A 23496-nucleotide genomic window follows, 5' to 3' on the forward strand; every position below is an offset into this window, starting at 1 on the left:
TAACATGTACCCAAATTCTAGACTCCCGGTTCTGCATAAACCACACTGTCTCTGCAAACAGTTGAGGCGCAGTGAGCCACTCTCATCAGTTAGGGGATGGTGGGAGCCCTCCTGAACGCAAGCCCCCAGGTGCCAGCCGAAGCCAGCCTTGCAAGCGGGCCTTCTAAGGAGCCCAGTGTTGGGCCTGCTGCGGGAACTCTGCTGCACGACCTAGAAGACACTGCTATGAGAAGAGACTTTGGTAAGGTGTCTAAATACGCTAAAGACACAAACGTCACCAGCTTTTCCCACTAAGGCAATAAGAACCTAGAGAACATCCCATGTTATATGGTGAAAAAAATGTTTCAGAATAAAGGTATTGGCCCGGTGCCCATATGAAGAAAACTGAGGTCTTATTGAAAGATATACACAGAATCTGAACAGTTGAGAAAGCATACTTGGGAAGATTTTACACCAATAAAAATGTCAAGTTATTATATAAATAGGTACAATTCCAATTATAATCCAAATCAGGTATCTTTTTGGAATTGGATAAAAATGTCTTAAAGTTTATATGGATGAATAAATGCCCAAGGATGGAATCCCACTGTGGGTATAGGGGAACCCTTATTAACCTAGATTGGAAAACCAGAAACTGCGCAAGAAGATACAAACATGTTACTGTGCATTAAAAACTTGATATGGCAAAGGATACCGTAGCCAACTAATGGATAGATTGGAAGAAATGTTTGTGATGTAGATGACAAAGGGCTAATATATACCATACAGAAACGTTTTAAACAATTGTCAGGAAAGAGCAACGATCAAACAGAAAAACAGGACCATTAATATGAATAGATGGTCCACAGAAGAGCAAATCCTAGTGGCCAAGAACCATGAAAATGCTCAAATTCCTTAGTAGTAAGGGAGGTAGAAATCAGTGAGCCTTGTGCTCATAGACTAGCTGGCGGGATTTTAAAAAGAGCTGTATCATTTGTTGTTGATGGGGAGGTGGAGGGAAAAATAACATATATTGCTGGTAAAATATGAAGTGTTTTAGCTTCTTTGGAAATCAACCTGGCAACATCTGTGAAAACTGAAAATAGGCCTCCCCTTCGACTTGGATATGTGAGGACAGCTGTACAGTGTAATGGCCGAATCTGGAAGCAGTGACTGTCCATCAAAGGGGAGTGGCTACGGAAAGTATGGCGATCGACATCCCGGAATAGGGTGCAGCTGTCTGGAGAGTGAGTCGAGAGTTATAGCTGTTAACCTGAAGGGGTTTCCACAAAGTATGGTGAGTGGGAACAGAAAGGTGAAGAAATGTGCTTAACATCTCATTTGAAACTCAGTAACTGGAAACCCCACGTACATGTATAAGCGTGTATACATGCTTATGTGTGTCTGGATGGAATTCAGAGCACAGAGAAAAAGGTGGAAGCTTACATTCTAAATAATGGCCTCCATCATCTGGGATGAGAGCTGTGGTAAGTAAGGGCCCTTTTCTTTTAGATTTCTTCCTGCTTCTTTCCTGAAACACAGACCTGATGACTGGAGCTTTAGCAGCCATATTCAGCCTTGAGAAGACCTTGATAATGGAAGCCACCCACAGACAATGGCAGAATCTGGGTTCCTGTCAACCCTGGAGCTGGAGCCATCCCACTAGGCCTGAACTACCTATCTTCAGACTTCTTTTATTGGAGAGAGAAATTAACTTTTTAAATCCTCTTTTACTTTTGGTCTGTGTTACAAGCAGCCAGACATAGTTCCTGTCTGATACAGTATATCCTTAAAAAACCCCTTAAAAAGTAAAAGAAAACTCAATCAACAAAGTGCTAAATTGCAGAATGAGAATTAAAAATCATGAGAAGAGACGAAGGCAGACGGATGTGTCTTAGATTAAGTGTGCTCATGGATATTTGCTTCCAGCCTATTTATTCAGACTTGCCTGGATTCGGAGTAACTCTTAACCACATGCTCACACGCTGAGACGTCCAGGCTTCCTTTTAGAAGCAGAGATGGTATCTAGACCATCAGAATTCAAGTAAGTAAATATTATTAAGCCTTTTCTCTCTCTACCAAGAAGTTACCCCTCTGCTTTAAGCGATACCAGAGTGCATCTGACCCAGGCCCTGACAGCAAGCTGAGGCTCACTCAGCCCGGGGCCCAGCAGCGAGAGAGTGTGATTAAATACCGCGTCAGGAAGCAGGGCCCTGCTCTCAGGCGCCTTCTAGATTAGTCTCTGGATTTGCTTTTGTATTGGAATAATCTTAGAAAATTAACTTAAAGATTTTTAAGCAAAAAAGGAAAATGTCATTATCACCTCAGAGAAGTAGTATAATGTCGAAAGACAGGCAAATACTCTAGTGGAATGATAAGTTAGGCTGTGCTTTTGAAGACCTGTAAGTAGAAAGTGGCATATCCTCTCTTACATAATATTTTCTTGCTTAAATTCCATTTAATAGTCAGCTAATACTTGTGTTTCAGCAAACCAGTTCTAGTTTAGGGAACATTTCTTTTCCTCATCACTTGAGTGTCCGTGAGAGTGACAGCACTGCCATCTAGCCCATTTCTCTGAGAACTGTAGGTTTGTCAGCAGCTGTTACTCAACAGGCAAAACTTGAAGCTTTTCTAATTACCAGCTTGCAAACTATTAATAGTGGGGAATGCTTCATAAATGAAAAAAAGTTGGAAATATCGATGAGAAATTGACAAGCAGAACTTCTTCCAACTTTGTGGAAGTATTTTTATAAACAATTTGGAGGGTTATATAACTTTTGTTGTCTGTATGTTATTGATTGTTTAGGGTTATTGTAAAATAACTTTTGATTTGGATAATATAAAAGTAAAGGGAATCACCAGGTCTTTCTATGTTCTTGCCCCCTTTTTTCATATAGCTCTAAATCAGAGGTTCTTTTTTTCCCTTTTAACATTCTTCGAGTTGTAATTTACACACAGGGAAGTGGACAGATCTGAACTATATAGTTCAGTGAGTTCTGATGAATTCACACGCCCGTGCAATCACACCTCTATTAAGATAACGGAATATCTCCATCACCACAGAAAGTTCCCACGTGCCGTTCTGATCTCTTCCACTGCAGATTAGTTTTGGCTGTTGTAGAAGTCCAGGTAAAGGAATCCTGCGGCACGTTCTCTTTTGTGTCAGGCTGCTTTTTGCTCAACGTGATGTTTTTGAGGTTCATTCATGTTGTATAAATCAATAGTTTGCTCTTTTATTCTCCATTGTATAAATATACCGATTTCTTCATCTGTTCTCCTACTCGTGGGCATGTGAACTGTTTTCAGTTTGGGCCCATTACGAATACAGCTGCTATGAACAAGTCTTTATAGGTGAATGTTTTCATTTTTCTTGGGTAAATACATAAGAGTGGTGGGATTACCAAATTTTCCAAAGTGATTATAATTTCCACTCTGCTTGTGGGAGCCTTTTCCTCCAAGCCCCCAACCACCCTTCTTTGCTGTCCTTCCTCATGCTGGAGCTGGGCCCCGTAAGCGCTCTCCTTTCCCAGCGGGCGCTGTGTCAGGCCTTGCCGATAGAGGGCCCTGGAGGGCCGCCGCAAGAGAAGGGGCCCCCTCTTCCTGCTTCTGGGGCTTTTCTGCCAGCTGGTGGCTTCCCAGAAAATCTCACCAGTGAGCGGTTTCCTGCCCGCCAGTCGCAGCCCTTGCGCCGCAGGCCGTCCAGCGGCCTCAGCCTCACCCTCTCCTAAGAGGTCTGAGTCTGGTGTGTGGTGGTGGAGGAGGGGTTCTTCCAAGCTTGTTCCTTCCTGGGGTGCTGCCCTCAGCCCTGCAGGCAGTGGCTGCTCCACACCTTCTCTTCCTGCACCCTTTAGAATCCTGTTCACCCTACTTAGTAGTTACGCTCCTTCACTAGTTAACCATTCTTTCTACTAAATTTTACAGGTGTCTTCCTCTGTGAAGGATCTGTTCAAGTCTCGTGTCTCATTTTGGGAGGTTGTTTGTATTTTTAGTATTGAGTTGTAGGAGTTCTTTGTTTATTCAGGATAGAAGTCCTTTGTCAGATATGTTTTGTGAATATTTTCTCCTAATCTGTCCTTGCCTATTTTATTGTGGTAAAAAAAACATAATATTTACCGTCTTAATTCTTTTTAAGTGTTAAGTATATTTACATGGTTGTGAAACAGATCTCCAGAACTTTTTCATCTTGCAAGTCTGAAACTCTGTCCCCATTAAACACTTAACTCCCTGTTCCCCCTCCCCCACCACTCACTATTCTACTTTCTGTCTCTCTGAATTTGTCTACTCTAGGGACCCCATATAAGTGGAACCATACAGTATTTGTCTTCTTGTGACTGGCTTATTTCACTTAGCATTGTGTCCTCGGGGTGCATGCATGTGACAGGATTTCCTTCCTTTTTAAGGCTGCATACTATTCCACTGTATGGATATACTGCACTTTGTTGATCCACTCATCCATCAAGAACACTGGGTTGCCTCCCGCTCTTGGCTGTTGTGGATAGTGCTGCTCTGAGCGTGGGGTGCAAATACCTCTTCCAGACCTGCCTTTGAATTCTTTTGGAGATGCACCTAGAAGTGGGGTTGATGGGTTATATGGTATTTCTAGTTTTAATTTTTTGAGGAATCTCCCTACTGTTTTCCATAGAGGCTGTACCATTTTACAGATCCGCCACAAGTGCATGGGGTTCCAAGTTCTCCGTAGTCTCACCAACATTTGCTGTTCTGATAGTAGTCAACCTAGAGGGTGTAAAGCGATATCTGATTGTGGTTTTGATTTGCATCTCTCTGATGATTAGTGGTGTTGAGTATCCTTTCATGCATTTATTGCCCATTTGTATATAATCTTTGGAGAAATGTGTATTCAAGTTCTTTGCCAATTTTTTGAGTTATTTCATTTTTTTATTGTTGAGTTGCAGGAGTTCTGTCTACATTCTGGATATTAACTCCTTATCAGATATGATTTGCAAATATTTTCTCTGATTTCATAGATTGCTTTTTCACTCTGTTGATTGTGTCCTTTGATGCATGAAAGTTTCTAAGGTTGATGTCGTCCCATTTGTCTATTTTTGCTTTTGTTGCCTCTGCTTTTGGTGTCATTTCCAGGAAATCACTTCCACATCCAGTGGCATGAAGCTCTTCCTCTGTGTTTTCTTCTAGGAGTTTTATAGTTTTAGGTTTTATGTTTAGTCTTTAATCCATTTTGAGTTGGTTTTTGTATATGGTCTGTTCATTTTTTAACAGTGGTGTTTAGATAAATAGCAGTTGGGGTTTTGATGAAGTTTATTTTAATTTTAATATTTTTATGATTAGTGCCTTGAGTTTCCTCCCTGAGAAATCTTTGCCTGACCCCAGCTCACAAAGAAATTCTTCTGTGTTTTCTTCTAGAAACTTTATAGTTTTAGCATTTGTATTTGGGTTTATGACCCATATCAAATTAACTCCTGTGTGGTGAGATAAGTGTTGAGGCTATTTTTTCCTTGTGAATGTCCAGTTGTTGATTAGTTGCAGACGTCCCTGTCCCATTGGAAGGTGTGGGGACTTGGTGACGCCTCATCGGGCTCCCCTCGGGAGTGACGGATGTGCCCATTGGATGGTGCGGGGCCGCAGTGACGCCTCATCAGGCTCCCCTCGGGAGTGACGGATGTGCCCCTCCAGCTGCCAGGGGGCTGCTGGCATGGCCCTCAGTTGTCAGTCCTCTTGGGGGCTTTTCTTGCAGAAAAAGCACTGCCACACTTGCGCTGCTCTGGGGTGGGCTCTCTGCCTGGCATGGAGGGAATGGCGCTCGCAAGGGTGTGGGCCAGAAGTGAGAAAGGGAAGAGGTGTTAGGGATCCCTGGGGGCCCAGGAAACAATGCTCCTCTGAACAATTTGGGAAACAAAACTGATCAAGGGGAGGGGGTGGGGGCTGAGCTTGATGAGAACTGATGGGCCTATCCAGGTCCTCTGGACTCACCTCTGGGCCTGGGCGCCACTGGCAAGGCCTATCCAGTGGAGGAGCCTTGGTGGATCTTGGGATAGCTCTCTGCCCTGAGGGATCCTAACCACAGGCAGGAAGCCAGTCCCTGTGGGAAAAGCCTTTCCTCCAGCATCAGGGAGCCCAGCGGAAAATATGAAGTGCTCTGGAGTGGGGCGTTTGCCCCTCTGCTCCATGGCAGGAGGTCAGGTCGGCCAGGGCCTCCATCTTGCTCAGCGCATGGCCCCTGCCTGCCCCACTTGGTGTGTGCACGCCCTGCCTCCCACCTGGGCTCTCCTGACTTCTGCCATTTTCCTGCCTCTATGGCTGGGCTGCTGGGCTCAGGCTGGGCCTCAGTTTCCCTGCTCCTGCTCCTGGGCGACCTTGTTGTTGCCATGACTTTAAACGTCACCCCTGCGCTGATGACCCCAGAACATGTAACTGTCATTTCCTCTGGGCTCTCCAGGTGGCATCTCAGACATAATGCTCCCAACACGCCTCGCCTCCCCCCTGCCTGGCCCTAACTTTTGTCTTTGCCTCACACCCAAGCTTCAAATGCGTTGCCAATATGACCACCTCTCACTGTCACCCATCCCCTGAACCCTGCCCCTCGGCCCCCAGCGACCCTCTGATCCCTCTTGTCTGTCCTCTCCATACAGCAGCAGAGTTTAAGACAAACCAGCCTGTCCTCTGGGGGATGACAGTCACGTTGAGGGTTAAATCCAAAGTGCTGACCTGGCCCCACAGCCCGGTAGCCAGCTTCCCCTCCCTCTGAGTGACCCGCCCCGTCAACCTCCTGGGGGTTGGGCTGACTCACTGAGCTGTTCCTGCCTGGGGCCAGGCACCTGCCTTCCTCTGCCTGGCACGATCTCCCTCTCTCTGTTTAGGCTCTGCTCATGTCAGCCCTTCAAAGTGACCTTCCCTCACCACCCTGTCAGAAACGGTGCCATCTGTCACTCTGCTCCCTTCTTGATCCTCACAGCACTTGTCACCAGCAGGCGCTGGGGGAGGGAGTGTCTGTTGCAGCAGCAGCACCACCCTGCCCTAGCAGGTGAGCTCCAGGGGGACGGGGCCGAGTCCCCAGCGCCTAGAGAGGCACCCGGACCCAGCAGGCACTTACGCACGTATCCCGTAAATGGTTAAGTGAGAATGTGGTAGACAGAGGCAGCCGTAAGCAAAAATGCAATCAAAGCAGGACAGGAAAGAGCATGGCAGAGCAGCTGAGCTGCCTAAAGACCGGCTGGCATCTGCAGGCGACACCAAGTCCACCCTTGGTTCTCGCACAATTTGACAGCAAAACCTGGTGTGGCTCCCGCACCCCTGGAAGAGAAGCCACTGTTTGGATGTCACCAGAAAAGGCCTGCCCCAGCCCCAGCTGTGTCTCCTGGGACTTAGGGTGGCCCGTGGGTTGTTAAGGGATGGCTTTCCACAAGGGTGAATTCTGGCTCATACTGAGGAGCTCCCTTACCCCACCTGGAGGGGCCCAGACAGGTGTTAGCAAAGTGGGCTCGGCAAGCTAAGGAGGCAAAAGAAAGCTTTCTTGGACTCTCAAGGTCTGGCAGTAGTGCTCTTTTATTCAGAGAATAGCATGGAGTAGCACGGGGACAGGACCCATGGGCAGTGAAGAGCTGCAATGTGTTGAGGGTTAGAGCTAAATTTATAAGGCAAGGGAGGGGAGTTATTTCTTTACAAGACAAAGGAAAGATCATGAAAAAAATCATTAAAATGGTGTCAGTGCAGTTGGAGTCTGGTTACTGGGTGGTCCTATAGCTTTGGATAGGAGTCAGGTCGGATCAGGTCAGGACGTCCTGTGCTTCCCGGAGGATCATATAGATCAGTATGTAGGGCGGGACGCCTTGGGCTTCTCTCCCTGGGGCAGCCCTGATCCTCATCATTAGGACCCCCTCAGAGGAGAAGCCCAGGGACAGACACAGTTATGGAGCAGGAATGGTGACATGAACATGTGGAGGGAGGAAACACTGGCTTTCCGGGGGGGATGGGGCGTTGACCTGTGTCCCTCTCAGATTCGCCTGTTGACGCCCTGATGGCAGCACATCAGCATAGCGTGGGGACAGGGCCTTGAGAGGGGCAGGTTAAAACCTGGCACCGGGTGGGGCCTAATCCACTCTGACTGCTGTCATGAGAGGAAATCTGGGAACTCACAGAGACGTGCAAAGCGACCCGTGCACACAGGAAAGGCTGTCTGCACGCGAGCAGGGAGAGAGCCCTCAGGAAGACCCAGCCCTGCCCACAGCCTGGCCTCTTACTTCCAGCGTCCAGGACCAGAGAGAGTAAAGGTTGTTGAAGCCGCCCCCCCCACCCCGCCATCTTTTGTTGTGGCAGCGGAGCAGACTAATACACTGACTAATTCCACCCTCTGGATAGGATTCATTTGCTTGTGTGTAGACGAGAGTTACTTCTGCATTGTCAGTTGTCAGAATAACTTCTGTGGAATCAGAATCAGACGGGGAAGGGCTCTTTCCAGAGACAGGCACACAGTTTTCCACCGAAGAGCATCGTGGTCGCCACGTGGTCAGGGTGCAGCCTTAGTGCTAGAGCCGAGGGTGGGGGCGGCGGGGTGCAAATCCACTCGCCATCAAGCCAGCAGCTCCATCCTGTGGTACCCTGCTCCCGGCTGCCCTTCCCTCGTGGCCTGTGGGAGTGTGTGTGTGTGGGGGGGGGGGGGGCGCTCCAGCCCTGGAGGGGCCCCTCTGGCCCTTCTCGACCGTGTATGGTGGGTGGCCCGCGGCCTCTGCCTGCCCCGGGCCACCCCAAGGAGTGGACACTGAGGGCGTGGTCAACAGTACTGGCATTGCTGGAGCACCAGGTTCTGTGGGGGCTGTCCGGTCGGAGAGGCGGCCCCCACTCCGCGTTGGGGGTCCTTTGGCACCACCGTTTGGGAGGCACATGGCCTCTGCGCCCCACGTCACAGCAACTCAAACACCCAGGGCGGAAGCAGAGTGAGAAATCAGATCGCGCGGGGCAGCTCAGGACACGCCCCGCCCCGCCCCGCCCCGCCCCGTGTCGCTGGACAGGCCCCGCCCACCCCCAACCGCCTCGTGCCCCGGTGCTGGGAAAGGTCTGGTTCCCGGTCGAGCATCCCCTGGCCCCCAGGCAGCTGCCTCTGCACCCCGTAGGGCAGCTCCCGGCGTCGCGCAAAGGCACTGCCCCCAGCAGGTGGACCCCCGCCCCTCCCCCGGGGGCCCCGCCCTCTACATCCTCCCCCGCAGGCCCCGCCCTCCGCGGGCTGCCCCCGGCGCTCCCCGCTGCCTGCCCTCAGTGCCCCGCGGTCACCCCAGGTCCCCCGCGTCTCCACGGTGCCCCCAGTGCCCCGAGTCCCCCAGTCCCCTCGGGTCCCTTGGTCCCGGGCATGGCTCGCGCGGCGGAGCCCGAGCGGCGGCTCCTGGCCGTCTACACCGGCGGCACCATCGGAATGCGGAGCGAGCGTGGCGGTGAGTGGGCGCCTTCGCCAGGGCGGAGGCGGCCTCCGAGGTTGAGGGCGGGAGGGGAGTCGTCCTCTGCGGTGTGGCCTTTCTGAGGGGCCTCTTGCACCCGGGGAGAGGAGGGAGCGAGACGGCGCGACCTCACCTTGACCGGCTGCTCCGGGTCAGCGCCCCTGGGTCGCAGCCTCTGCCTTCTGTTGCAGCCGGCACCCCTCGGGGCCAGCACCTACACCCATGGTATGTGGGGCCAGGAGCACCCCGAGCCTCTGTCTGACCGCCTCCCCGGGCAAACAGGCTGGTGGGCCGGTGTTTAGAGGCTGCGAGGCCCCTCACCAGGGACCCCTGAGCGGCTGTAACAGCATCCCCTCCATTCCCCTTGTTCGTCTTTCCTGGTCTCCTGCTTGGCAGTCCGGTGTCTGCCACCCTTGGGGACGTGTTCAGGTGCAGGAGGTGGCTTTGAAGAGTCAGGCATTTTGTTTTCTCTGCCTGTGGCATTGGCCTGACTCCAGCCAGCACGTGGTGAGGCCTGGCCGGGGCACCATGCTCTGCAGGCTGCCCAGACAGGGTGGCCCCAGCCTGGACTGAGGACCTTCAGGGAAGGACCCGGTTTGGGGAGCCTGAGGCTTGCAGGGGTGGGAAGAGGACTGCTTCACAGAGCATCCAGAGTGTTCCAGCATTCCTGGGAGTGTGAGAACTTGCATGTACCTTCTGCAAAGGCTCCTCTGGGTTCTGTGGCCTGTGGGGCGCCCCCTCTCCCCGGTGGGCCAGGACAAACCCTCAGCCTCCTTGAACCTCTTTTCCACTCTTCTGCTGTCGAGAACGAACTCTGCCTAAGGAGTCCCATTTCCCATGGACGCTGGTCCTTCTCCTACACACTCCTACTCCCAGCTGCCCTCCCCTGCCAGCTGCCACTCCTTGCTGCCCCAGGGCCTCCCTCCACCACTCCGAGCCCCAGGCTCTGTCCTGTCTGGAGCTCACACCTGGGGCAGCCCCACACCTGGTCCCGGAGTGTCCTCCCACTCAGACCCTCTCCCGGTTCCTATTCTGGGGCCTTACCAGAGCCATCGGCCCCAGGCCTGGGCCCTCCCTCAGACCAACTCTGGCTCCTGCCCCTCCCCCTGCCTCCCCACCCACACCGGGCAAACATTCTCCTTTGCCCTTGTTGTCCTTGGGCCACTTCCGCATCCCTCCCTCCCTCCCCACCTCTCCTGGTCACTCCTTTCCACTGAAGCAGCTATTCAGATGCCACTGGTACTTTCTTGGTGGCCCCAACAGATGCTTTTCGGTTCTCTGTCCCTGTTACTCCACCTGTGACACTCGATGGTCAATTCAGCCCCAGGACTCAGACCCCTATGGAGCCCTGTCCACACCCCCTGCAACTGCTCCTCCCTAGGCTTCGGGGAGCCTGCCCTCTGCTGCTGTGCCCTCCACCTCTTCGATCTGTCGTGTCTCGGGCTGGTGAACGCCTGAAAATGCTGGCCGGCCCCACATGGCCCTCCACCAGCAGGGCACTGCAGTGTCCCCCAGCTTGGCCCTCGCAGCATTAAACCAGCAGCGGCCCCACCATTAAGGAGAGATCACAGAGGCAGTGTGCCTAGGAGATGCAGGTTGTCGGCCCTTGAGAGGGCCCGGGCCCAGCATGTGTGGGGCCCCAGGGAGGGCTTCCCCAAGGACACTAGGGCTGCTGGACACAGGCGGAGAGAGGGGAGCTGCTCCTGAGCAGGCTGGCCCGAAGACTCTGTCTGGGGCCCTGTCCCACCTCTGACCCTGCCCCTCCAGGCCTGGTACATGGCCAACTGTGATTCTGTTGAGGTCACGCATAGTTCTCCAGGGGCTGGGCTGCAGGGACAAGGTGGACTCCGGCCATCATCCCACCTGCACGGTGTTGTCCCCACCACCCCGGGCCCTGTGGGCTCGCAGCAAGCCTTGTGGCTCACTGTCACAGGGGCTGCATTTCCCAAAGAGGCTGCAAAGTCACATGACTGGAAGGTGAACCAGAGACCTGTCACTAGGAAGATGGGGTGTGGTGGGGTTGATTTCCAGACAGGGGCGAGTCTTCCAAGATCCCCTGGAGCTGCTCTGGGTGCTAGGGTCTTCAGGCCCCAGTGACGGTGAGGTCAGCAGGTGCCTACTCACTCTCGGAAACCAGCTCAGTGTAGCTGGCCTGTCCCAGCCAGTGAGGACACCAGTCCTCTGAGCCGTGGCAGAGGTGTCATCTTGGAGGAGGCAGCTCCCGTCCCAACCATCTGGTGGGGCTCCTTGTCCACTGGGAGTGTGGCAGCGCCTCCTGGCTCCTTGCTGAGGGCTCTGCTTCTGGAAGGAACCAGCCGCTCAGCCCCAGGCCTTTGTGTGACCCCAGCCGGCCATCAGCGTCCCCACTGTGGCTGCCCACCTTTCCCCACTTTGGGAAGGCTTCAGGAAGCCGTGGGTTAAGCCCTAGAGGGTGGAGGAGGAAGAGACATGAGATCTGGTCTGTCTGTCCCCCAGAAGAGGAGCAGCTAGGGAGCTGGGGTGCCAGACATGTGACCGCTGACCCCGAGGGACACCAGAGAGGTGACTGACGCTGTCCTTCTTCAGGGACACACAGGCTGTGTTGACTTCTCTGCGTCCAGGGACGAGGGCAGCCCCCAGGGCAGAGTGAGATGGGGCCAGACGGAGGAGCTAGGCTTAGGAGCCAGGGCCCGTGCTCTGAGGACCTCGGGGAGCCCCTGCCCATCCTCTGCCAGCCCAGCAGGGCTTGGTGAACTCGGCACTCTGGGCCCTGCCTGCGCCCTGAGTCCAGTTGATGGGCGTCAATGATTAACTCGCCTGGCCCTGCTGACGTGGGCCCTGGCCCGTGAGGTGGTGAGAGGCACCCGGCCTCAGCAAAGCTGTTGGGGTTGACGCTGTTGAGAGCGTTTCTGCGCCTGCTGGTAAACAGTGGCCTGCAGGGCACATGGCCACACATCTGAGCCCTGCTAAAGGTCAGGACGGCCAGGGGAGGGCAGAGATGGTGGCAGCTAGGAACACCGGTTGGCCCATCCCTTCTCTGAGTTCATCAAAGATGTCATAGGTCAAGGGGCATCACGAATCCACAAACAGCTGATAACCCTGATCCCAAGGCTGATCAGCATCCCGGCCGCCTGCCATGCTGCTGAGGACCCCAGAGGCTCGGTGCGTCAAACTGTGGCCCTCACCTGCTTGCCCCCCGCCTGAGCGTCCCTCGTGAGCCGGCTCCTTGCAGGCATGGCAGGGTGAGCAGAGCTTCGGGGCCAGGCAGCCAGAGGTGCCGGGCGGCCTGGGAGGCCCAGGTGCTCCTGGCAGCTGAGCCTTGTTGGTTAGGGTGACATCCACAGCTTCTTGGTGTAGGAAGCATGGCGTCTGTGCCCCCGGCCTGGACCCCCTTCCTGAACATACTTCCACACGCTCACAGTTCTCATTTACAGCCTCAGCTGTAGGCAGTTCCTGGGACCCGCTGTCCTAGGCGGCAGCCGTCCCTTACAGGTGAGTGTGTTGACAGGAACCAAGAGCGCCCGGCTGGCAGTGCACTCGGCCGCCTGCCTGTGAGGCCCAGGGACGAGGCCCAGGCACGGTGGGTCTGGCTTCGTAGGGTCTGAAGCCTTGGGGCGCCCGCATTAAGAAAAATAATACAATTCACAAAATCACAAGTATGAAAGCGGATATTTATTTAGAATAGTGAAGAAAGTCACGACGAATGACAGATTTAAAAAACCAAGAATATCACAAAACCTAGAAGAATATTTTGTTCATTACCTTCCTGACGCTCCCTCAGAGCTCTTTCCCCACCGTTTTTGGCTGCATTTTCCACACTCTCTCCGTGTGACGACACATTGGGAGTATTTGCACAGAGAGAAGAGAATAGAAGGACAGTTTAGTTTTTTCTTGGGCTGGTTTTGTCCATGCTACCCCCTCACTCCGCGAGGAGGGACACCAGGGTCCCGGTCTTGTGGGGCCCTGCCCTTCCCGCCACACTGCGCCGTGGGACGTCCCTGGGAGCCGTTGCCACCATCGGCCTGCTATAGCCCAGCTATGGGTGGAGGTGACGGAGCACGTCACAAGCTTGTCCCACGAAACCCAAACCAGGTGGATCCCTGCTTCTCCTGCCCCACAAGTGGATCCCCAGGTTTGTTCCTGTGGCTGCTGGAGCAAATGACCGCAAACTGGGCGGGCCAAAGTGACAGAAACACATCCTCTCGCTTTCCGGAGGCAGCAGCCTGGCATGGCGGCAGAGGCTCCCTCCTCCCTCTGCGCGGCTCGTGGCCGCGTCGCTCCAGCCTTTGCGGCCAGCCTCTGCAGGTCTGTCTCTGCTCTGTCCTTACGTGGCCTTCTCTTCCATGTGTCGGATCTCCCTCCTCCTTCTTCTAAGCACACTTGGGATGGTGTTTAGGGCCCACTCGAATAATCCAGGATCATCACCTCATCTCAGAACCCTTCACTTAATCACACCTGCAAAGACTTTGCATTTCAAGTCACCCTCAAGGTCCCGGGGATCAAGACGTGGACGTGGTTGAGGGCCGGTTTTCAGCCCCGCCGCACATGGGCGGCCAGCGCTGAGTGGCCAGATGGCTTTGAGCCTTCCTCCACACCCCGGGTCTGAAGTTTGGTCTTTGATGCTGGTCGGGCCAGTGACTCCAGACCTTTGTGGAGGCAGGTGTGTGTCCTGCTCATGCTTCGAGTGTCTTGGTGGGGTGGCTGGGCTAGCAGTCACTCACCAATGTCCTCTGTCTACTGAGCCCAGTCTGCGTGGTGTTTCCGTAGGCAGCCACACTCCTGCAGCACACCTGTAGGGGGCCCTACGGGGTGGGGGCGGGGCGGGTTGGGGGAGGGGAGGAGTTGTTCAAAATGCTCCCCCTTGGATCTCCTTCTCTGACTGGGGAGATGGTGCCACAAACATCTATAAGCATCCACGGGGCCAGCGCAGCTGTGCTGGCAGGGGGCTGATGGGGGCCTGGCAGGGGACTTGGAGCTGGGACCTGGGAGTTAGCAGGTGGACATATGGAGGGGGGGCGTTTGGGGCGGGGAGAGGGCCTGAGCGACCAGCTGTGGGTGAGGAACGCGGCCTTGCCGTCCCTGGAGTCTGGGCTTCTGCCCTGTGGATGCCGCTTGATACAAAGGGTGTCGCTTCAGTTCACTGCTGGAAAGCAATACAGTGGCAGAGGGTGGGGGCCAGGAAGCAAGCCGTGTAGGAGCTGCGGGGCAGGACGGGGGTGGCGCAGGAGGGACATTTGGGGTTGGCTGGGGGGTCAGGGCCTGATGCTGAGTGGCTGACCTCCAGGAAAGGAGCGTGTGGGCAGATTCACATTTGGGGAGAGAACCCAGCCCCCAGCGTGGTGAGGGGGACAGGCTCACGGTGGCCTAAGGAACGACTGAGGGACAGGGGTGTCCTCACGGGAGAGGCGGGTGGGCATTTGGGCTCCTTAAACGGAAGAGATGAGGCAGAATCGAGGTCGGAGAGACTCACAGCATGAGGACTCGACCCGCCATTGCTGGCACTGAAGACAGAGCAAGGGGCCCTGAGCCTAGGACTGTGGGCAGCCTCTAGAAGGCGAGAAAGATCGCTGGGGGATGGGCAGTGAGGAAATAGTCACATGTACATGGAACTGAGTTCTGCCAACAACCGAGGGAGCCTGGACCCGGATTCTGCCCCCGCACCTCCAGCAGGATCACAGGCCTGCTGACACCTGGACCCAGCGACCTCTCCCCTCCAGGGCTGTGAGATGAGAGAGGATGCTGTCGTAGCAGCTGAGCGCGGGGTGATTTCTTACGCAGCAGTGGGAGGCCGATACACCCAGCAGAGGGTGATGGCTGGGGACAAGATCGTGGCCCTGGAGTGACCACTGACCCTGGTCCTGAAAGTCTTATGTGTTTCAGCCAAGGATGCTTCTCGAGGGGGGGCCCTGTTGTCCTCACTGCTGGGTCCGGGTTGCCAGCACAGCCAAGCACACAGGAGGCGTGAACGTGTCCAGAGAAGTTAGCTGACCTGCCCAAGGTCACAGTGCTCGTAGGGAGCAGCGTGGGACAAAAGGCCAGAACTCCGATGCAGCAATCCTTCTGAGAACCGGTCTGAGGGGTTGTCTGTTTTCCAGGAAACACACCTGTGACCTTTTAGGGTTTTCTTAGAACACGGCATCATTTCTGCCGAGGGTCTCCTTAGACGTGTGTTTCTAGGACATGGAGGCTGCAGGCAGAGGGCCTGGACTGGCCCTGGAGGGGTCACACACAGTCCAGAGACGGAGCAGGGGCAGCCAGGGTGTGTGTGGGAAGGGCACCGGGCTGGACATTAAGCGGGGCTTCCTGGAGGTGGTTCGCTGAGCTGGGGTGAAGTACCTGCCTGGGGTGGGGTGGGTGGCGAGGGGCAGAGGCTTCCAGGCAGAGCCAATAGTGTGTCTGCAGGCAGGAGTGAGTGTGGGCTTTTTGGGAGTGGGGGAGGCAGAGTGGGTGCGTGTGACGAGTTGTGAGAAAGAGGCCAGAGAGGGCCACGGCCCCTGAGCCTCGGCTGGGGGTGTGGGCTCACCTGGAGATGGGGTGGTAGCTGAGGCAGGAGCAACCTGAGCCCCTGGCAGAGCCCCTGGGGGAGAGCAGCAGTCGGCACTGACTCCCAGGGAGGAGGCCATCTCCACCAGACACGGGTCGGCTGCCCATCCTCGCCAGGGGCCCGTGACAGCTGCAGGCCTGTCCGCCCACCCTCTGACTCCCTGAGGGCCAGAGCCCACCTGGTTCAGCCTTGGTCCTGAACCCCTGCCCCCTACCCAGGGCCTGGCCCCCAGCATGTGCCCCAGTAAATGCCCCAGTGAGGAGGGAGGGGCCGGTGGCTGTGGGAGCTGGTGGTGGCGGCTGCCGGCTTCTGACCCCATACTCCCCCTGGACTCTGCTTGCAGTGCTCATCCCAGGGAGGGGCCTGGCCAATGTCCTGAGGACACTGCCCATGTTCCACGATGAGGAGCACGCCCGGGCCCGTGACCTCCCTGAGGACACCCTGGTGCTGCCGTGAGTGTGAGCTCCTCCAGGGTCCCGGGCAGGGATGACAGCCAGCTGTCGTGGGGGAGGGCTATCCCGAGAGTGGACGGCACCTGCTGGGTCTGTGGAGCAGGCTGTGGTTTTTCAGTGCTTCCATGGCGAGCCACGTGCAGGAAGCCGTCACTGAGGTACTCTCACACTTTTCTGGCTTTGGAACTGACAAACAGCCCCCTTTCAAGCAAGCATCAGACTCCCACCACCTCGGGGCTGCAGGCCTCGGCCCTGGCCCCTCAGGGACCCACACCCATCAAGAGGCAGGTGCTGGCCCCACGTGGCCTCTCCCTCCCGGCAGCGTGACGGTCCCTCCATTGCTCAGCTCTCGGCCCAGGCTGCCGGGTGCCCTTCACAGCTGACGGGCTGAGCAGGGAGTCGCCCTCCTGGTCACTGACCTTCCTCCTGCCCGCGATCCTCCTCCCAGGATCGGCTCCTGGCCCATCCAGGGCTCAGCCCAGCCTCCCTCTCAGAGCTGGTTGTGGGAAGGTGATGCCACTCGGGAGCAGCCCCATCCTGGCCCGTCCTTGGTCCCTCCTGGGGGCCACGGTCCCTGTTCCTGGGGACTCCAAATGGGAGGGAGGCCAGGCCCTGTACTCGGGATGCAGAGAGCTTGTGGATGTGCGGGACCCATGGACACACGTCTTGCGTGCAGGGGCCTGGCTGGGCGGAAGGAAGCAGAGCCGGCCAAGGGAGGAGGGGGCAGAGTGGGAGCCCGCCGTTCTGTCTCTCCCAGGCCCGCCAGCCCAGAACAGAGGGTCATCTACACAGTGCTGGAGTGCCAGCCCCTCTTCGACTCCAGTGACATGACCATCACTGAGTGGGTTCAGATTGCCCAGATCATTGAGGTACCTGGGGCATGTGGGCGGGGCCAGGAGTACTGGGGCAGGGCTATTTGGGGGCGGGGCTGGGCCACTGGGCCCGCCTGTGAGTGGGGGCGTGGCTTGGGGGTGGGGCTGTGAGTGGGGGTGGGGCAGGCAGGGCCAACACCTCAGAAGCATCCTCCTCCTCTGGTATGTGGTGGGGTCTGACTGCTGGGGCCTGAGACGTGAGACCACCAGGGAAAGTCAGCTTCAGGAAAGTGCCGGGCTCTCGGGTCATACCTCAGCTGCAAGGCTCCTGGGGCCCTTTCCTTGTGCAAGCAGAGGTGGGCAGTGAGGGTGGTGTCCACTTTCCCGGTGAGGAAAAGGCCCGGCCGGCCATCCTGGTTTGTTCTTACAATTGGTTTGTACCAGTTAGTATCCTGGGCTGAGATGCGCAACACTTCCCCCTGATTGACGAGCACCATGCCTGGTCCACTCCCCTTTGTCCACCCTAGGCCCCCCCTGGAGACAAGGTCTTAGTGGATGTAGGGCCTATAAAAGGGTGCAGAACCCCGCGGGTCTCGAGGTTACAGCATCAAGTGTGGACACCTTTTGTGTGGTCAGAGCCACCCCCTCCCTCAGCTTTCCTCTCTGTTGGGTCCCACCCGCCATCGCCAGCCCCTGCTCCTGCACAAGCCTGGCCCTGGTCCCCTAGTTACCTCCACTGCCTCCTTCCACCCAGGTGGGGGCCCTCCCATCCTCCAGGCCCGTTTCTCACCTGCCTCTCTCAAGAAACCCTTCTCCCCAGAGGCTTATCACACCGGCTTCCCCTTCCCTGGCAGCCGGGGGCTAGCCCCAGTGACATGCTTGTCTCCTCCTGGAGGAGAACAGTGGGTCCTCGTCCCTCCTCCCTGTGAATGTCCAGCACAGTGTGTGGCCCTGGGCCTGCCCCTTATGTCTCTGAATGGGGCCACCGGCTGCCAGTGGGCATGTCTGTGGCCATGGTTTGGGGAAGTCTTCCTGGCTTGTGGCCAGTACTGTCCTCCAGTTGGGGTCTGACCACTTTGCTGAGTGCCTGGGACTGCTGTCCTGGCTGCAGTGTCCGGTCAGCCACAAGGAGCCTTTGGAGCCCTGGTGGCCCTGCCTATGGCAGTGCTGCGTGTGGCCAGCAGAGGGAGCCCCAGTCTGCCACACAGCTCAGCTCCTGTGCAGCCGCTGGCCAGCCTGGCCTGGTCTTTCACTGGGCCACAAGGGATGGTGCCCTCAGGATGGCCCCTTCAGGAGGGACTGGGTCCTTTGGACCCCAGAACTGTGCCCCCTGAAACCATAGCTTGGGCCAGCAGCCCACCAAGGCCCAGCCTTGGCTGCGCTCTAGGAGGTAGTGGAGGGAGGATGTCCCTGCAGAGCTGGCCGGCATGCCTGGGAGGCCTTCTGGCTTTGCTGTGCCTGGAAGGACCCTTCCCCATGTTTGCCCCTTAGCATCCTGCCTGCCTGCCCAGGTTCGGCTCCAGGCAGCCTCCCAGGTCACCGCCGGCTCCCAGCACTGGCTGTGCCTTGTGCCCATCGCTTGTGTCCACACCTGGCCCTCCTACTGGATCTCGAGGCTCGCGGGATTGTCCTCCTGCAGCCCCCTGCTGCCCTGGAGGCAGCAGTCACTCAGCAAGGAGCTCTCCAAGGGCATGGAGCTGAGTTCTGGCATGGTCCTCCAACTGACCAGTGTGGGAGACACTGGCCAGAAGCCTAGGGGGCACCTGCCTATCCTCGGGGAATGTCCAGAGACCCCGAGACCCGTGTTCTCTCATGCACTGAGGGGTGTGATGGGGGGACCCCCAGCGCCGTGGGCCCACACAAGGGTCAGGGAAGGAAGCCGTCCTGGGGGCAGGGGAGCTTGGGGGCCCGGGGTCCTGGCAGCAGTTTGCTTTCCAGAGAGGGCCTTCCTGGCCAGCAGTGACCAGGGTCCCACTGGCACCTCCCCCGAGTCCCTTTTGCTGCATATGGGGCCCTTTCCTTCCTCTTCCTGGTGGGTTGGGGGGTCTGTTCCCAGGATGAGGCCAGCAGTGGTGAGGGCCCGGCCTGCCTGAGCTTGCGCCCCTCCCACAGAGACACTATGAGCAGTACCATGGCTTTGTGGTCATCCACGGCACCGACACCATGGCCTTCGCTGCGTCCGTGCTCTCCTTTGTGCTGGAAAACCTGCAGAAAACAGTCGTCCTCACTGGTGCCCAGGTGACCTCCCAGCCCGGGGCCCGAGGCTCTGTGGTTACTGAGGCAGCAGGCCGGTCAGCGCTGCTGCGCCCCAGGCGAGGCCCCAGGCTTCTTGCTTAGCCCTGTGGCTCCCAGGGCAGTTCCTGCTCCACCTGTGCCTGCTGGCCAGTGCTGGTCAGAGCCCTGGGCCTTGCTGGTGCCAGCCCTACCACCTGGGGTGGGTCCACGGTCTGCCGTCAGCTTCATGGAGCTGCCCTGGCTTTGTTCCTCTCATCATTCTTCCCACTGGGGTCCCCACTGCTGCCATTCTCAGGGACCTGGGTGCATGCCACCTCCTCCTCTCTCTCCCTGACCCTGCGCAACCCCTAAAGCCAAGGCAGGTGGAATGTTCTAGAAAAATGCAGGATTTGAGGGGAGGTGGCAGAGCAAGTCTGGGCCTCCCTCAGGGCCTGCATCAGAGGCTGACTTGGGGTCCCTGCTGCCTGCGGTGGCTTTGCAAGAGCAGCTGCAAAAGTGCAAACCCCCGTGGCCACTGAGATCCTCGCCAGGGGGCAGAGGCCAAGGGCTTCACGTGGGAAGCCAGTGCTGTGTCCCTTTGAAGGGTTCCTGGTGGAAGCTCAGAAAGCTCCAGGGAAGTCTTTCCAGGCCTGCCAGGTGCCTACTGGCTGCCTGCCCTGCTCTGTCTCTCTGGTCCCCAGCAGGTGTCACAGTGGGACTGCCCACTCGGGGGAGGCCCAGGGCCTCATCACACACCACTGGCTGCTGAGCATCTCTCGCCTAGAGCTTGCACGAGAGGGATGGGGCTCAGGCTGACCCTGGCTCTTCCCAGACCCTTGTGGGTGTGGGACCACGTGCAGGCCTCTCCCAAGAGACGAAGGAAGAGATGAAGCTGTCTGAGTGGCCCGTCCCCACAGATCCCTGACTCCCAGCTGCCCACCAGCCTGAGCCTGCCCCAGCCCCTCTCTCAGACCCCTGCCTGGGGGCTCCTCGGCTGGGCCCTCCAGTGCTGCCCGAGCCCCAGCCCCTCTCTGCGGCCTCTCCCCCAGGTGCCCATCCATGCCCTGTGGAACGACGGCCGCGAGAACCTGCTGGGGGCCCTGCTCATGGCCGGCCAGTACGTGATCCCCGAGGTGCGCCCCCTCCTCCCTGGTGTGGTGGGCAGGGGCTTGGCCAGTCGGTCCAGGGCCCAGGGCGAGTGGTGGAGTCTGCATGCTCCCGAGGAACCCAGGCGAGTGGCTTGTGGGTGTGGCACTCAGGTGGGACATGCAGGTGAGGGGTCAGGCAGGGTTTCAGAGATCCATCTTTCTCCTGACGAGTGAAATCCACCACCACCGAGATCAGAGAACAGAGAAAGCAGAAGGAACAGTCCACTGCATTTCACTCCCCAGAGACGTCGCTGTTACCAGTGTGGCATATTGTTTTCCACATTATATCGTGGGGCGGCGTCTCTCTCTGCACCCTTGGACAGAGTTCCCCAGGGGCTCCCTGAGAAGCAGGGGTGGGCAGAGGGCAGGTGGGATGGGCGGGGTCGTGGGACCCTCATGTGACCAGCTCCCTGCCCAGCGCTCCCCAGGGCCCTGCAAGGAGGTTGCCTGGGGCTCGGCGGGAGCAGCTCCAATGCAGTGGGTCTGGGTGCCCCACTGATGGCAGGGGAGAAGCTGGAGGAGGGCAGGGGCTCCCCAGAGCTGAGCCACCGTCTCCCCACCCCCTCTTGCAGGTCTGCCTGTTCTTCCAGAATCAGCTGTTTCGGGGCAACCGAGTGACCAAGGTGGACGCGCGTAGGTTTGCGGCCTTCTGCTCCCCAAACCTGCCTCCTCTGGCCATCGTGGGCCCTGACGTCACAAGTGAGCAGGGCCAGCTTGTGAGGGCGCCTGCCCTGGGTCGTGCAGGCTGCTGCGGGGAAAGCTTGCTTGGGGCTGGGACCGCTCCCCTGAATCGGGAGAGCACAGCGCCCCCTTCTGCCCTGGACTGTGTGCCGAGAAGCTGGGGGCTGCTTGGAGCCGGTGGGCTGCTTGGGCCACTGAGGTGGGAGGCCCCAGGAGGTAACCCCTGCTCAGAGCCAGGGGATCAGCCCAGAGGAGGAGCAGATTTGGGGGATCTGCCCCTCATGTGTCCCCTGGCCACATGGCCTTGAGCCCAGGAGTCTCTCTCAGGACCATCCGTGGCTCTGCCATACCTCTCAGTGCCCCTGGGATATGGTTCCTGTGGTGTGACCTCGTCCCTGGGACTTGCAGGAGAGTCTCTCTGTTCCCTGGGCCTGGCAGGCAGGCCAGCCTCCCTCGCGGGGCTGACCGACGTCTCCAGGAGGTTGTGTGTCCTGAGACCTCCCCACTGCCCCCCTGTGCTTTGGGTGTAGCAGCTGCCGCTGGCCTTGTTCAGCTCCTGCTGTGGGGCCCCGTCTGACCAGGGCTGCCCTAATGGCCACACGATATCACTTTCAGCCCACAGTTTCTCCACTCTGATGTCCACCTTCCTGTGGTGTCGCCAGCCATCTCCTGGCCCCACACTGGGTCTGTGGAGGGCACGGCCAGTCCCTCTGACTCCCACCCAGCACCCTGGATGCCCTCCCCGGGGCAGGCAGGAGAAGCTCTGCCTGCGACGTGGTTGCTCTGCAGTGGCCTTGCCGTCTGGCCCCTGGTGTCTAAGGACAGCCCCCATGCTTGCCCTGTATCTCTTCCTGATGGAGCTGGGGGTCCTGGGGCTGGTGTTGGGCCTGGGCCACTGTTCCCACCCCACCAGCTGTGGGCTCTTGTCCAAGGGGCCCTTCTGGGCAGCTCGGGGCCTGGCAGAGCACCTTCCTCCAGGGCAGTTAGGGCCCTTGGAACCTTGCTCACCGCATGCACGGAGGGGCCGGGCGCTTCTGCAGGACCCTGCGGGACAAGCAGCCCTTCTCGTTGGGTTGCCTGACTGCAGCGTCTGGAGGCCGGAGGTGGCCCCCCTTGCCCACTCAGGCTTATGCCTGGGCCTGGGCTGAGGCGGGCCTGGGGGAGCCTGGAGGGGGCAGTCGCGGGGGGCTGGCACGGGAGGAACCTTGGGAGTTCCCTGGTACAGCAGCCCCCTGCTCCCTACCATGAGGAGGAGCAGATTAAGACCCAGGGAGCAGTGGGCTGTGAGTGGCCAGGGCCTTGTCCTCCCAGGGGCAGGGGCTTCCTGGAATGTCCCGACACAGGCAGGGACCCTCGGAGCTCCAGGGCCAGGCTAGGAGGGCCGGTGATGGGGGCGGGGAGCAGGGAGGGCTCTGGGGCTTCTGGCCGGGGCATGGAGCTGTCTGTGGAGAGTAGGTGAAGGGAACGGGCCCTTTCCTGGGGTGGGCGGGCTGGTCATGTAACTCTGCAAGCCCCCAGTGCCTTTGGGTCCCAACAGGACACGCAGGTGCGGGAATCCAGGTGTGGCGACTGGCAGAAACTGCTGGCTGCCCTGGCCCCTCTGCCAGGTGGTTGTGGGGCGGCAGCAGCCAGGGCAGGAGACCAGAGGGCAGAAACAGGGAGAGACGGGAAGGGCCACATGGGGAGTGTGGGCTGAGCCCTGAGCCCCAACTCCCATTCCGGTGGTCTTTCCCTGCACCCTCCTCCTTCTACCCACCCCGATTGCCCAGATGTTCTCCAGGGGTTGTAGGGCCCAGAACACATTGGTGCATCCAAGGTGTGTGCAGCACACCCAGGGCTCCGGGGCCAGACAGGGGTCTACTTGCTCGCTGAGTGCCAGAGCAGTCAGGAAGGCTTCCTGGCGGAGGCGGCACATGTGCTGCTGGTGGTAGATGGATCTGCTTCCTTGCTATGGTGGGTGGTGGCGCTCAGCCCCTCCTGGCCTGATGCTGGCCACTGAGGAAGGAAGGAATGGGCAGGAAGGAGCAAGTGGCCACTCTGCAGGCCTGCCTCCCCTGCAGGGACTGAGTCCCTGCTTATCTGGGGCTCAGGAGTGGAGCTTCCGGGGACACAGGCTGCTGGCAGGCGTAGAGGAGCTCCCTCTGGATCCCGGGGCCCCCTCCTGTGCCTTGCCAAGCCCAGGCAGGCCTTGGGGCACAGGGCACATGGTGTGGGCTGGGCCCAGTGGTTCGGTGGGCCTGGGGCTGAGGCTGGCCCCAAGGGGAGACGCTGCTCTTTCTTCCC

General features: G+C 57.8%; 1 protein-coding gene across 4 annotated transcripts in view; it reads left to right on the forward strand.

Annotated features, from left to right (window-relative positions):
- Positions 1 to 8987: 8987 nt before the first annotated feature.
- The window catches only part of ASPG (asparaginase), a 28416-nt gene continuing 13907 nt past the window's right edge, over positions 8988 to 23496 (forward strand). Inside the window, exons 1-6 of one of the 4 annotated variants that reach the window (XR_001400158.3) lie at positions 8988 to 9380; positions 16250 to 16358; positions 17116 to 17227; positions 19283 to 19408; positions 20434 to 20517; positions 21105 to 21231. Coding sequence is in view for 3 of the 4 variants with exons in the window: in XM_070514433.1 (XP_070370534.1) it covers positions 9299 to 9380; positions 16250 to 16358; positions 17116 to 17227; positions 19283 to 19408; positions 20434 to 20517; positions 21105 to 21231 (640 nt within the window). In the remaining variant the exon portion in view is untranslated. Of the gene's footprint in view, positions 9381 to 16249; positions 16365 to 17115; positions 17228 to 19282; positions 19409 to 20433; positions 20518 to 21104; positions 21232 to 23496 lie in introns of all 4 variants that reach the window. The other 3 variants (XM_070514433.1, XM_014854440.3, XM_014854438.3) reach the window with 3 other exon arrangements.

This window comes from Equus asinus, chromosome 7 (genome assembly GCF_041296235.1).
Source record: "Equus asinus isolate D_3611 breed Donkey chromosome 7, EquAss-T2T_v2, whole genome shotgun sequence".
NCBI classification, from domain to species: Eukaryota; Metazoa; Chordata; class Mammalia; order Perissodactyla; family Equidae; genus Equus; species Equus asinus.